Here is a 15611-nt window from a genome sequence, read left to right as displayed (position 1 = left end):
CGTGCATCATTGCCGGGTGTACACGGTAAACCACAAACACAAAGACCCCCCGTATAACCTTAACAGACTGTTAGGGCAAGTGCTGTTAGCGAGCACCTATGAAGGCCGGCATGGCACTCGACGGGGTGGGTGGCCAGCACCACGCCCGGCTGCCTTTGTCTCCCCAGTGGCGATATTTACACACCGCACCAGGTACTCGTTTGGGGCTACCTACACACAACAACCACCGTTCGCCATGAAGTCACGGTGACGTCACCACGGTGCATGTGCCAGGATAAGTGCACCTTTGAGGCTGTCAAGTAAAGTGTCGCTACTGCCAGAGGACGTCACGGGACAGACCCAGGTGCCATGCGTTGACTGCTGTGCCAGGCTAGGTGCAGGAGGAGGAGCTCACCGGACAGACTCAGACAGAGGCAATGCCGACATGGGGCCATGGCCTTCTAAACTAGTCAATTTTTTATTTTACCAGGTAATGCCCACTGGGCTACGCAGCTCTCTTTCAGAAGTGACCTGGCGAGAAGTGATAGCTCAACAAAGCGACTCATCACGTGGAGATTTGTTGCGGCTAAATACGCTTAAACGCACGTTGAGGTGCGGGGGGAAACATTGACGCGTCTGTGGAGAGAGAGACATGAAAACTTCAAATATACAGCAGCAGGCGTCAGGGTCGAGATCGAACCCCCGACCTCCTGCATACCGGGCGAGGTAGTCAACATCTCCCAGCCACCCTCGCCCTTCTCACCTCCCGGCCGTGCAGCTCGGGGGGCAGCAGCCACGGGAAGCGGTGGCAGAGCGACGGGAGCCGGTCGAGTCCGAAGCGACTCGCCAGGGAGCGGAGCAGGTACAGCTGGGGCCAGGCACCTCCCGGCCGCCAGCACAACTCCTCCGCACGCTGCACGAGGCCCTCGCACTCCGACGCTAGCGCAGCGCCCGTCTCTGTGGGTGGATTCATGGCGCGTGTTCCGGGTGAGTCGTCTATGGGGTCTCTGTGTGAGTCTATGGGTCTCTGCGCTAGTCTATGGGTCTATGCGTGAATCTACGGGTCTCTATGTGAGTCTTTATCAGTCTCTGTGTGAGTCTATAGGATCTCTGTGTGAGTCTATGGGGTTAACGGCGCATGCATTCTGCATGAGTCTGTGGGTATCTGTGTGAGTCTGTGGGTCTCAAAGACTCTTAGACGCACACAGTGACTCATAGAATCAGAAAAAGACCCGTAGACTCACACAGAGACTCATAAATGCACTCAGTGTGAGTCTATGTGTCTCAGTATAAGTAGTGTATGGGTCTCTGTGCGAGTTGTCTGTGGGTCTCGTCATAATGGGGGTGTTCCCTGTTATAACGGAACACATTTCACGTTAGAACAGCGCCTGTTGCGTTATAACGGTGCCCGTTCCACATTATAATGGTGCGTGTTCAGCGTTAGAACGACGCTCGCTCCGCGTTATAAGTGTCCATTATACGTTAGAACAGCGTCTCATTCCGCGTTATAACGGCGCATGCATTCTGCATTACGTGGCCCGTTCCGCCTTATAACAGCGTGCGTTCCCCGTTATAACGGTGCCCGTCCCACGTTATAACGGTGCATCCGTACCGCGTTAGAACTGTCCGTTTCACGTTAGAACGGCGTCCCATTCCACGTTGTAATGGTGTATGTGCCGTCCGCGACGCGTGAACATTTTCACCTCACGGAAACGACCGTATCGGTACGAAAGCTTGTTGTCGCGTGAAGACCGGTGCGTCAGGCGAGGACTTATCGCACTGCCAAATAGGGTACCCAGAGATTAAAAAAAAAACCTTGATCGGTCTTCGGTCCTACAGAGCCATAAACGAGCAGATTGGGCGGTGAAGGTTGGGGGGATAGCAACGGGTAAGAGAGCGGTAATCTCAATCAGTTCTCAAGCGGAAGCGAAGATTGCGAGCAGACAGAAATCCGGCAGACGTAAGCCCTTCGGTGACATTTTCTCGTCATTTCCCAGTGTCCGTCCTCCCCCTTCTCAACACGAGGTACCAAATTTGGCCGGTACAACGGACGTCTGCAGATCCTGCGTTGCATCCTGCCCGTTGGAATCTCCCGGTGGGGTTTTGGGCCTGGGCACCCGCGTGCTGCTTTGATAAACAATAACAACAACAATGAATCACCGAGCAGCTGGTGAAGGATCTGCCCGGTCGTGTCGAGACACGCCCGGGTTTCGGCCGTCTGCTGGAGCGCATGGATGTCGACGGCTGGGAGCGGAGGTTGCAGCGAATTCCGCTGCTGTTGTGGCGATTTTTGTTGTTGTGGCGGTTGTGGTAGTGGTGGAGGTGGTGTGAACATCAATCCCTGCCGTCGCTGCAGCAACATCCGTGCCGCTTCCTGCGGTCGCGCCGAGCTGTAGCCAGAACAGTGACGCTCCAGCTCGCAGTGTAGCATGTCCTAGGGATCGTAGAGAGACCCGTAGACTCACACAGAGACCCATAGACTCACACGGAGACCCATAGCCTCACACAGAGACCCGAAGACTCACACAGAGACCCGTAGACTAACACAGAGACCCGTAGACTCACACAGAAACCCGTAGACTCGCACAGAGACCCGTAGACTCACACAGAGACCCATAGACTCACACAGAGACCCGTACACTCACACAGAGACCCGTAGACTCACACAGAGACCCGTAGACTCGCACAGAGACCCACAGACTCACACAGAGACCCACAGACTTACACAGAGACCATAGACTCACACAGAGACCCGTAGACTCACACAGAGACCCGTAGACTCACACAGAGACCCGTAGACTCACACAGAGACCCATAGACTCACGCAGAGACCCATAGACTCACGCAGAGACCCATAGACTCGCACAGAGACCCGTAGACTCACACAGAGACCCGTCGACTCACATACAGACCTGTAGAATCACACAGAGACCCGTAGACTCACGCAGAGACCCGTAGACTCGCACAGAGACCCGTAGACTCACGCAGAGACCCATAGACTCGCACAGAGACCCGTAGACTCAAACAGAGACCAACAGACTTACACAGAGACCCATAGACTCACACATAGACCCATAGACTCGCACAGAGACCCGTAGACTCACACAGAGACCCGTAGACTCGCACAGAGACCCACAGACTCACACAGAGACCCACAGACTTACACAGAGACCCATAGACTCACACAGAGACCCGTAGACTCACACAGAAACCCGTAGACTCACACAGATACCCATAGACTCACACAGAAACCCGTAGACTCACACAGAGACCCGTCGAGTCACATACAGACCAGTAGACTTACACAGTGACCCGTAGACTTAGACAGTGAACCATAGACTTAGACAGTGAACCACAGACTTACACAGTGAACCATAGACTCACACAGAGACCCGTAGACTCAAACAGAGACCCGTCGACTCACATAGAGACCTGTAGAATCACACAGAGACCCATAGACTCACGCAGATACCCGTAGACTCGCACAGAGACCCGTAGACTCACACAGAGTCCCGTAGACTCACACAGAGACCTGTAGACTCGCACAGAGACCCGTAAACTCGCACAGGGAACCGTAGACTCACACAGAGACCCGTAGAATCACACGGAACCCCAGAGATTTAGATAGAGACCTGTAGACTCACACATAGACCCATAGACTCACGTGCAGACACATAGACTCACACAGAGACCCGTAGACTCGCATAGAGACCCGTAGACTTACACAGTGACCCATAGACTTAGACAGTGAACCATAGACTCACACAGAGACCCATAGACTCACACAGAGGCCCGTCGACTCACATTCAGACCTGTAGAATCACACAGAGACCCGTAGACTCACGCAGAGACCCGTAGACTCGCACAGAGACCCGTAGACTCACACAGAGACCCGTAGACTCATGCAGAGACCCGTAGACTCACACAGAGTCCCGTAGACTCGCACAGAGACCCGTAGACTCGCACAGAGACCCGTAGACTCACATTCAGACCTGTAGAATCACACAGAGACCCGTAGACTCGCACAGAGACCCGTAGACTCACACAGAGACCCATAGACTCGCACAGAGACCCGTAGACTCGTACAGAGACCCGTAGACTCACACAGAGACCCGTAGAATCACACGGAACCCCAGAGATTTACATAGATACCTGTAAACTCACACAGAGACCCATAGACTCACCTGCAGACACATAGACTCACACAGAGACCCGTAGACTCGCACAGAGACCCGTAGACTTACACAGTGACCCATAGACTTAGACAGTGAACCATAGACTCACACATAGACCCGTAGACTCACACGGAACCCCGGAGACTCACACAGAGATCTATAGACTCACGTGCAGACACATAGATTCACACAAGAGACCCGAAAACTCACACAGATACCCGTAGACTCACACAAATATAAGATGACGATGGACGTTCAACTTCTTTAGCACTGCACGTAGCCAACCGTGCTAAAATCGGAGATGCGGTTCGGTGATGAAGACGTCATCACTACGAGCCATGCTCTACTCACTGCTGGGTACTCACCTCGAAGCAGCTGACGATGAGCACGCACAGCTGTGAGAGATCTGCGACCCTAGGGGATGGACGCTGCTGTAGACTGATGAGGTGTCGATCCAGGTGCTCACGCACCTCCTCGCCGCTGCACTCGCACGCACGACGACGATAATGACGAAGGTGAAGCTGATGATGTCAGCAGTAGTAGCAGTGGTGGGGTCATCGTGCCTCGCCAGACTTTATCGTCACTTGCATCCCGCGGCACTTTTCAGGAACGCATCCCAACACTGCCGCTGCTACTGCCGCTTCTACTGCCGCTAGAGCCGCTACTGCTACTGCTGCTTCTACTGCCACTTCTACTGCCCCTACTGCTGTCCCCGCTACAGCTGCTACCACTGACACAACTGCTGCGGCCGCCGCCGCTAGCGCATTGAACGAGCACTCGCCGTGCCATCAGCGCCTACGCTCGCCGAGTCCTCGACGGGGCACAGAGTTTTGGAAGTTTGGCGATTCACTCCCCACGCAGAAGCTCGCAGCGGTTTAGGAGCGATCAAAGCAGCACCGCTCGCACTCAAGAGAGGTAGAGATAGAGAGAGAAGAGGGAGGAGGGAGGACGACTCAGAGGCGCAGGAGGAGGAACCAGCGACAAGCAGGGGGAGGCAGCAGCAGCAGCCACGCCACGGTGAGGAACCGGCCCTACCGAACATTGCCCAAGTTTTGCGGCCCTCTAGAAGTAGATATGTTTTTGGCCAATTAAATGGGTGCTCTATGCGTCGCAGGAAACGGCAGCACCCGGTGAAATCCCTTCGCATGCGAGGGGGCAACACTCTATTCCGTAGAAACGAGACAGACGGAGATTCGTGCGCACTTTGCTGTACCGCCTAGCGAGCCAAGGGGCACGGCTTCTCCTCGAAGGCCCCGACGGGAAGGGAGTTTAGAAACCTCCGTGTGTGATCCAGCAACCCTCGCCGGTGCCTGCCTAGTGCTGTACTACAGGCAACCTACGTGCAGCACAGCCCTGTACTACAAGCAACTACGTGCAGCACAGCCCTGTACTACAGGCAGCCACGTGCAGCACAGCCCTGTACTACAAGCAACTACGTGCAGCACAGCCCTGTACTACAAGCAGCGCTGCAGGGTGCGGGACGCTGACGAGGTGGGGGCGGTCGCACGTCGACCCCAGGAACGATTCGCGCGGCGGCCAGGGCAGAGGGAAGGAAGCGACGGCGCTCGGCGCGCTGGGGGCAAAGGCGGCCACTTACACGTAGCGGAGCAGCAGCTTGAGCAGTGCCGAGCGCCGGGGCCGGGCTCGGGCGGATGCAGTCCGCCCAGGGGCTCCCCTCTCCGCACTGCGTCCCCTCTGGAAGGCCGCCAGATGCACGACAACAACAACAACAACCCCACCGATCGATTAGCGAGCGGTGGGTTTCCACGTGAACGCGACCACGTTTAATTCAGGGGCTGTTGTTGTTGTCTTGGTGTGGTGTAGGGTTGTTGTTGTCTTGGTGTGTTCTGGGGTTGTTGTTGCCTTGGTGTGGTCTGGGACTGTTGTTGTTGTCTTGGTGTGGTGTGAGACTGTTGTTGTTGTTGTCTTGGTGTGGTGTGAGACTGTTGTTGTTGTTGTCTTGGTGTGGTGTGAGACTGTTGTTGTTGTTGTCTTGGTGTGGTGTGAGACTGTTGTTGTTGTTGTCTTGGTGTGGTGTGAGACTGTTGTTGTTGTCTTGGTGTGGTCTGGGACTGTTGTTGTTGTCTTGGTGTGGTCTGGGACTGTTGTTGTTGTCTTGGTGTGGTCTGGGAGTGTTGTTGTTGTCTTGGTGTGGTCTGGGACTGTTGTTGTTGTCTTGGTGTGGTGTGAGACTGTTGTTGTTGTCTTGGTGTGGTGTAAGACTGTTGTTGTTGTCTTGGTGTGGTGTGAGACTGTTGTTGTTGTCTTGGTGTGGTGTAAGACTGTTGTTGTTGTCTTGGTGTGGTCTGGGACTGTTGTTGTTGTCTTGGTGTGGTGTGAGACTGTTGTTGTTGTCTTGGTGTGGTCTGGGACTGTTGTTGTTGTCTTGGTGTGGTGTAAGACTGTTGTTGTTGTCTTGGTGTGGTCTGGGACTGTTGTTGTTGTCTTGGTGTGGTGTGAGACTGTTGTTGTTGTCTTGGTGTGGTGTGAGACTGTTGTTGTTGTCTTGGTGTGGTGTGAGACTGTTGTTGTTGTCTTGGTGTGGTGTAAGACTGTTGTTGTTGTCTTGGTGTGGTGTGAGACTGTTGTTGTTGTCTTGGTGTGGTCTGGGACTGTTGTTGTTGTCTTGGTGTGGTGTGAGACTGTTGTTGTTGTCTTGGTGTGGTCTGGGACTGTTGTTGTTGTCTTGGTGTGGTGTAAGACTGTTGTTGTTGTCTTGGTGTGGTCTGGGACTGTTGTTGTTGTCTTGGTGTGGTGTGAGACTGTTGTTGTTGTCTTGGTGTGGTGTAAGACTGTTGTTGTTGTCTTGGTGTGGTCTGGGACTGTTGTTGTTGTCTTGGTGTGGTGTGAGACTGTTGTTGTTGTCTTGGTGTGGTGTGAGACTGTTGTTGTTGTCTTGGTGTGGTGTGAGACTGTTGTTGTTGTCTTGGTGTGGTGTGAGACTATTGTTGTTGTCTTGGTGTGGTCTGGGACTGTTGTTGTTGTCTTGGTGTGGTGTGAGACTGTTGTTGTTGTCTTGGTGTGGTGTGAGACTGTTGTTGTTGTCTTGGTGTGGTGTGAGACTGTTGTTGTTGTCTTGGTGTGGTGTAAGACTGTTGTTGTTGTCTTGGTGTGGTGTAAGACTGTTGTTGTTGTCTTGGTGTGGTCTGGGACTGTTGTTGTTGTCTTGGTGTGGTGTGAGACTGTTGTTGTTGTCTTGGTGTGGTCTGGGACTGTTGTTGTTGTCTTGGTGTGGTGTAAGACTGTTGTTGTTGTCTTGGTGTGGTCTGGGACTGTTGTTGTTGTCTTGGTGTGGTGTGAGACTGTTGTTGTTGTCTTGGTGTGGTGTAAGACTGTTGTTGTTGTCTTGGTGTGGTCTGGGACTGTTGTTGTTGTCTTGGTGTGGTGTGAGACTGTTGTTGTTGTCTTGGTGTGGTGTGAGACTGTTGTTGTTGTCTTGGTGTGGTGTGAGACTGTTGTTGTTGTCTTGGTGTGGTGTGAGACTGTTGTTGTTGTCTTGGTGTGGTCTGGGACTGTTGTTGTTGCCTTGGTGTGGTCTGGGACTGTTGTTGTTGTCTTGGTGTGGTGTGAGACTGTTGTTGTTGTCTTGGTGTGGTGTGAGACTGTTGTTGTTGTCTTGGTGTGGTGTAAGACTGTTGTTGTTGTCTTGGTGTGGTGTGAGACTGTTGTTGTTGTCTTGGAGTGGTCTGGGACTGTTGTTGATGTGTTGGTGTGGTCTGCGACTGAAGTGTTGAAGGCGCGTTCAGATAATCGTCACCGATGTTGGTAGTGAGCGGGAATCGAACCTGCGTAACCAGGTTCGTAGCGCAGCACGCTAACCACTACACCACCGCTCCCCACACGCTAACACACACAATTACACACACACTTACACAACAACATCCGCAATTCGCCATTAAGTGGTGGTGACAACACCACGACGCTTGTGCCAGGCTATGTGCGTGCACCTTGAGGCCACGTGAAGTGTCGAACGCCTGCTGGCAGGAGGTCATGGGGCAGACCCAGATGCCACAGGTCGACTGACTGAGACGACTGGCCGATGCACCACTTGTGTCTTTTACTGTGCCAACTTTCTGTGCTTTAGCCACTCTGCGCTCCGTTCGTTGTTGTGAGCGTCGCTCCTCCGCCCTCCGTTGTTGTTGGAGGGCGACTGCCTCCAACTGCCCAGTAGCGTCCTTCACGAGCCTCCTCCACTGAGGCCGATCTTGACACCGCTGTTACCAGTCATCGGCAAGTCGACTCAGCTCCACGTCCTCCTGTACCACATCACTCCATCTCTTCTCTAGCCCGTGCCGCGCCCGTTTAGCCCCCTCGATCCGGCCGAACAAAAGCTGTTTAGGCATGCGGTGGCTGAGCATGCGGGCTACATGACCCAGCCAACGCAGCCTTGCCTGCCGGATGAGCTCACCGATGGGACTTTGTCAAGATTTTTACACGGATTTGTGAGCTGCTCACACAATCCAGCCTGGATAAACCCAGGATGGATTGTAGGCAGGCAAGTCTAAATGTTTCTAACCGGCAAGGATGTTCCATTAGGGGGGGTCCACATTTCGCAAGTGTAGAGAAGGGAGGGAATGACTGAGGCCGAGAAGACCTGAAGCTTCGTGCGGAGCGACAGACCAGGTAGCTTCCACACAGCGTTATGCAACTGATGAAAAGATAATGCCGCTAAACTGATTCGGAGTGAGACCTTTGCTGTTAAACTTGAGCAGGTCATGAGCACACTGCCCAGGTATGGGAAACTCTCCACTCTGTCCACAACTGGCCCATCACCAATTGGGAGTTTTGGGGGTGGAGTGTCCGATGGTACAAAATACCCAGGCAGGTGCTTAGTTTTGGTTGGGCTGATGATAAGGCCCCACCTCTTAGTAGCAAGCTCCAGGTTCAGCAGCAGCGCCTCCAACTCCTCCTCTGAGTGAGCAGCAATTACCAGATCATCGGCATACATTACATGGTTGAGCAATAGGGAGCCATCCCTTGACCGCACCCGGGCATCGATAAGCCTCCGATTGCATCTGTACAAGATGGAAATTCCTCCGGTACAGCTATTGAGGGCTTCATGAACTACGTGGTCAAAATTGATGTTAAATAATGTGGGAGCAAGAGGACATCCCTGTCGTACCCCAAGGTGTACAAGGAATGGCTCAGACTCCTTGCCACGTAGTTTTACCCAGGCCCGCTTACCATCATGAAGGTCCTTTATGATCGTGAGCAGAGGGTCAGGGACTCCGAAAGCACGAAGAACAACCCAGAGCCCAGGCCTACTGATGGTATCATAGGCCTTGACCAGGTCAAGAAAGCAGAGATGTAGGTCTTGTTGGAATTCCCTATACCTTTGCTGTAGCAGACGGACGGAAAATATGGCATCTGTGCAGAACCACCCTTTCCTGAAACCACATTGGAGCTCCGCAGCGTGCCTATCAAGGCGATGTTGAACAATTCTTGCCAGGACCTTTCCCGGCACACTGAGGAGTGAGATGCCCCTGTAGTTGTAACAGTCTGTGCGGTCCCCCTTCTTAAAGAGGGGGACCACCACGGCATCTTTCCAATCCTGTGGAACCCGTCCAGTGGTCCAGAATGTTGTTATGATGTCATGTAGGGCAGTCTGTGCACAAACGCCACCCTCCCTCAGCATGTCGCCTGGGAAATCATCTCTGCCCGGTGCCTTTCTTCAACAGATGGTACCTCAACCAGCCACTCACAGGGGGTGACTTCTTCTTCCAATATTTGAGGCACCGCAGCCTCGGCAGGGTCATCCCCACTTTGTCCCACGTTGTTTTCCTGGCAGAGGGATATCCCCTCCCCCAGGACCTCACAGAAATGCTCAGCAAATCTGCAAACCTGTTCCTGGGGGTCGGAGATTGGATCACCCTTCTTTCCCCTAATGATGGTAATAGGTGTGGCGCTGCAGGTTATTTTGATGGAATTAAAGAGTGATTCGTGATCGCGGGCCATTGAGGCAGACTCCATCTCCTCAGCAACCCGCGACCACCACCCATCTTTGCATCGCCTCACGGCTCTCCGACCTCTGAGCGAAGGCTGTGGTAAGCCTCCTCATTCTCTGACGTGGGATGCTGTAGCCAATGAGAGTGGGCCTGTTGCTTTTTTTCAGCCGGCTTTAACACCTCCTCTGTCAGCCAGGGTCTTTGGGAAAATCTGGACTGTGACCCAAAGCAGCCATTGCAGCTGCATGAGCCACCGTCCTAAACCTCGCCCATTTCCCCTCGACATCAGGAGGAGTGGGGGACGATGCCAACCCCAGCCACAAGCGATGATCAAATTTTCGCTTGCAACTTTCATCAGCAAGCTGAGACCATACCACTAAGGGTTTGAATGGGGTCCTGGGTGTACACCTACCAGCGGAGTGGAAGAATGGCAGGTGCATCTAACAGATGACAAGTCGAAGGTCAGTGGGCAGATCAGCTCCACGGTAGGTCCTGGTGTCAAGGACATGGGCCCGCATTCGCTGTTCCGTCACTATGTAGTCCAGCAGATGTTCTTGCTTGGACCCGGCATGTATCCATGATGTGGTGTGGATGCACCGATGCTGGAATAGCGTGTTGGTAATTACAAGCCCATGGGCTGCACAAAAATCTAGCAGCCTCCTGTCGTTGTTATTGAGCTGATCTGGCGCATGCCTTCCAATCACTCCAGACCAGGTGCCAGCATCATGACCAACTCGGGCATTGAAGTCACCCAACAAGATGACTCTATCCTTGAGGGGCCAATTTAGCTAGCACCTGTGACAGGAGGTCATAGGGAGGCATCTGACTCATCGGCCTTGCCTGCATCCCTCCACAGATGTTCACCTTCCCATCAACCTCTGGTTGGGTGAGCCCAAAGTAGCCTGGGGCTTCCAGCTGCCCACACCTCACCGCCACACTCCCACACCAACTTCATTCTTTAATTCAGAAGGGCCACACTCTGTTGTTTGGCAGTCTCCTGCCCCGAGTAGAGGACTGTCCACCCCTCATGGTGACAGGAGCCAGAGCCGGACCACCGGACCTCCTGAATACTACAAAGATCCAGGCAGTACCGGTCCAGCTCCCGGCAGAGGAGTGGCAGCCTCTCCTCCGCAGTGAGCGTTAGAACATTCCACGTGGCAACATGTAGTGTTTTTTTGTTGTTTCTGGAGGAGCCCCGAGGGCAATGATTCAGTCTCCTGGCTCCGCCAAATGGGGTTTGGCCAGGAGACGTCATAGACGCCTGTCCCCCCGGGGCCTCCGGCACAAGCTCATTTATAAAATTTTGTCGTCGTGGTTTAGTGGTAATAAATGAAGGTGGATGGGTTACCAGCCCCTCACACCCGCCCAGAGCCCCCATTTGCCACTGTGGTGGTTACAAAGGCCAATCGGAATTGGCCCTCCCCCCACAGCACTACCCACCACAGCGTTGCCCGTCCGGCACCATGAGGAGGTACACCTACACACACGCACTCACCGGTGCTCTGCTCGAGGAGCAGCATGTCGAGGAGGCGGTGCAGGACGGGGTGCGATGGCGCCGCACGGCCCCGGAAGCTCAGCTGAGACACGAGCTCAGTGAAGAAGACCGCCACGACGCTGCACAGCGACTCGCGTGCTTTCTTGCGCGCCCTGCACATATGGATTCAAATATTGCATGTCCACAGGTTGGCCGTGTGCACACAGACAAAGAGGTGGCTCACGAGTGGCACAGGGTGCCTTTAAGGGGGGCTTAACACTGGCACAGGGTGCCTTTAAGGGTGGCTCAACAGTGGTGCAGGGTGCCTTTAAGAGGAGCTCACGAGTGACACAGGGTGCCTTTAAGAGGAGCTCACCTGTGGGGCAGGGTTTTGGTATTCCTCACGCAGGAGCTGAGCAGGGCCATCGTCGTCTCCAGTGGTGCCAGCTGCTTCATATCCGAGTTGAGGGCAAGTGCCTGCAGACAGAGCGAGGCGGACAGGAGGAAGACGCGGTTAACCAGCTACCACCGTACAAACTCGGTTAACCAGCTACCACCGTACAAACTCGGTTAACCAGCTACCACCGTACAAACTCGGTTAACCAGGTACCGCCCTACATACTCGGTTAACCGACTGCCGCTGTACAACCTCGGTAAACCAACTACACATGCACACACTCATGGCGACATACACACATATGCATGCACAGACACACGCACACACGGACACAGACACATGCACACGCGCAGCTGTGTACCTGCCACAGCGCGGCGGGGAGAGGAGAGGTGAGACGCAGCAGAGCGGCGTCCTGGCGGCTTCCCCAAACCACGTGCTCCACCAGCAGAGACACGCACAGCACGCGCTGCAGCAGCATCCTGAGACACACGGAGACACAGAGACACGGAGACACACAGACACGCACAGCACGCGCTGCAGCAGCGTCCTGAAATACACGGAGACACAGAGACGCGGAGACACACAGACACGCACAGCACGCGCAGCAGCAGTGTCCTGAGACACATGGAGACACAGAGACACCGATAAGCAGAGACACGGAGACACCTAGACATAGAGACACTGATACACGAAGACACGGAGACACAGAGATACCGAGACACAGAAACACCGAGACACGGAGACCCTCATTTCGAAGAGATGCTCAGCTGGTTGAGTTACACCGACGTCTTACTCGCCTCGTGAGTGACAGTGACCCCACCCCCCCCACCGCCCCCTCACCGCCCCCCCCCCCCCCCCCCACCACGCCCGGCGAGAGTTTGGCGAGTAGCCGGGCCGCCCCTTTCTCACCTGGTGAGCGCGACGAGCGAGCGGCCGCCCGGGCCGCACTGCCCCCCGTAGTCCGCGCTCGCCATCCGCTCCATCACGGACCGCACGGCTCCCACGCGGCTGAGCCAGCGGCCCCACGCGGCCGCCGCCTCGGCCTCCTCCGCCTCCTCCGGCCGAGCGGGAGGCTCCAGGGACTCGAGGCAGGAGACGGCAGTCTGCAGGTCCAGGGTCTGCGCGGGACGGAGGCACGGCGAGGGGTGACGCGCTCGGGGCGCTGGGCGCTGACCGCTACCGATGTGACCACTACCACCATCGCCGCCACTGCGGCCACTGCCACCACCTTCGCCACCACTACTGCCATCGCCGCCGCCACTGCGGCCATCGCCGGCACCGCCACCACCATCACCACCACCGTCACCATCGGCACCACCATCCCCGCCACCGTCACCGCCACTATCACCACTACAAACACTTTGCCACTCCGAAACCCACCATCTCCGTCGCGCCCCCCTGGCGCTCGCTCTGCTCGGCGATCCTCTCCGCCACGTCGGGGAACGCGGCCGCCAGACGCAGCAGGTTCTGCAGCTGCGGGCGCACCGTCTCCAGCGCCGCGTGGACTCCCACCGGCGACATCTTGTCCAGGCCCCATTGCTCGGCCGACGCTTCTGCCAGTGCCAGGCACAGCAGCTGGTGGCCGTGCGGTGGGGGGGGGGCAAAGAAAGGAAGTTGAGCGGGCCGCATGGATCGCATGCCAAGAGATGCTGTCAGACGCACCGCAGCATCTGTCGGCGTTTGCATTGAGATTGTACCGGTCACCCCTCTTCTGCATTGTCCTTGTACCGGTCACTCCCCTTCTGCATTGCCCTTGTACCGGTCACCTGCCCCCCCCCCCCCCCCACTCTGGCAACAGGGAGACGAGGCCACTCCGCATTATCGTAGTTCGTCGTCGACCGTTCAGAAACCGAGATATAACGGCCGCGCATTCCATGATAACACGGCGCGCACGTTCCCCGTTATAACGGTGTGTGGGTCGGGGGTGGTGGTGGGGTTACCTGGAGCTCGTTGGGGGTGCGTATGGGAAAGGAGGTGGCGACGAGGTCGTGGAGGTAGAGCAGGGAGAGCTTCGAGCGGCAGGAGGGGCCCAGCTGTGAGCAGAGCGAGCCGAGGCACGACGAGGTGAAGAGCCCCGGGAGGCGTCGCTCGCTCGACTCGCCACCCAGCGACCCTGCACACAACGTCGTCGTCAACATCATCATCGTCATTCTCATCGTCATCGTCAGCGCCGTCAACATTGTCGACATCATCAACATCGTCGACATCATCGACATCATTGTCATCATCATCGACATTATCATTGGCATCATTATGATGAATGTGGTCTAACTCGCTCACCTGTCAGGATAGGGAGAGGTACAAAGAGCTAAACAAAATGATTGTGACCGAACGGTGCGCCTGTGTGAGCTTTCCCGTGATCCGGTGATCGTTTAGCCACGTGGCCCGGCGGTAACGGCGCGCGGCCGCTCGCAGCTGGTGCCGGTGGGGAGAGAGTCTCACTGCTCAGGTGCTTGGCCTCCCACCACAGCTGCTCCAGCTGCTGCCGGAAGATCCAGCTGAAGGGCAGGGCGCAGCCTTGCCCCTGCAACGCTCGCTGCTGCTGCTCCCCGTAGGAGGAGGGCATTCGGATCTCCTTCCTCCTGCCCCTGCACGCGCCGATCGCGGAAGGGGGGCCATGGGTGAGGGCCCGATGGCCGTGGCTGTCAATGCGGTGGTGATGATGAATGTGAAGGTGACAATGATGATGATGTGAACATGATGATGATGAATGTGAAAATTACAATGATGATAAAGATGACAATGAACATGATGACGATGATGGTTACGGTGAAGATGATGATGATGGAAATAAACCTCGACGATGAACAGAAACATGATGACGATCATCTTGCTGCTGCTGGTAATGTCAACATGATGATTATGATGATGATAGCGATGATTCGGCTCCTGCTGATGACGATAATGAGCGTGATGATCACGGTTTTATTGTGATACAGCCACCCCTCCTTTAATTCTGGGGCATCTCACGGTGTTTTCCATGCACTAAGCGACAAACAGATCAGATCATAGTAATAGGTTTTTACCCTTTTACCTGGCAACAAAACTGACACCTTTATACAAGGGATCATGTTTGCATTAACCACAACACTTGCGGTCAAAATGCAAACAAAAACACAACGCTGATAATGTATGCACTGTCCTTGAAATTGATTGGTCCACACCCGAGACAGCTTTTTTTAGAGCCTAGTCTCACATTGGTGTTGGACCAGATGACGCCAAAAGGCGCACAACTCAAAGACACCCCCAGTGGCAGCTGTCACTGTGTGGCTATTCAGAATCAGAATCTGTAAACTGAAGGAGCAATCCGATGAGCTATGAAGCTCTTTTTCACAAACATGTCCAGTCTGGGCACGGAGTAAGGACGTTTCAACAACAAATGGTTACAAAAACACGACAGTAGTGCCAAGTACAAGAAAGGTAAACAAATCACCCAGACAACAAACAAACACAACAATAAACCATCCCCATCCTACCAGGCAAAGCCCCATTGAAGTATTAAACTTATTGTTCAAAAGCGTCCGGGCCACAAATGATAGCCCAACAAAGTGGCTGATCATTTGAACATTTGCAGCCTGGCAGTCGGGGGGTGATGATTGCTGTTGCTGCTGTGTGTGGTCTAGCCTAGGGGCACCCCGAGT

At 54.8% G+C, this 15611-nt stretch overlaps 1 protein-coding gene across 1 annotated transcript in view; it reads right to left on the bottom strand.

Moving 5' to 3' along the window:
• LOC133357228 (E3 ubiquitin-protein ligase RNF213-like) overlaps nt 1-15611 on the bottom strand; it is an 86873-nt gene that overhangs the window by 32377 nt on the left and 38885 nt on the right. Inside the window, exons 21-29 of the mRNA XM_061575057.1 lie at nt 14413-14558; nt 13911-14083; nt 13351-13545; nt 12880-13088; nt 12332-12449; nt 11950-12050; nt 11595-11746; nt 5643-5849; nt 743-936 (exon numbers count right to left, since the gene is read on the bottom strand). Of these exons, the coding sequence (XP_061431041.1) occupies nt 743-936; nt 5643-5849; nt 11595-11746; nt 11950-12050; nt 12332-12449; nt 12880-13088; nt 13351-13545; nt 13911-14083; nt 14413-14558 (1495 nt within the window). The remainder of the gene's footprint in view (nt 1-742; nt 937-5642; nt 5850-11594; nt 11747-11949; nt 12051-12331; nt 12450-12879; nt 13089-13350; nt 13546-13910; nt 14084-14412; nt 14559-15611) is intronic.

This window comes from Lethenteron reissneri, chromosome 57 (genome assembly GCF_015708825.2).
Source record: "Lethenteron reissneri isolate LAM-NWPU_2019-01 chromosome 57, ASM1570882v1, whole genome shotgun sequence".
Classification (NCBI taxonomy): Eukaryota; Metazoa; Chordata; class Hyperoartia; order Petromyzontiformes; family Petromyzontidae; genus Lethenteron; species Lethenteron reissneri.
Note: the sequence above shows the minus strand (reverse complement) of the source record. Positions and strands in the feature narration are given on the sequence as shown.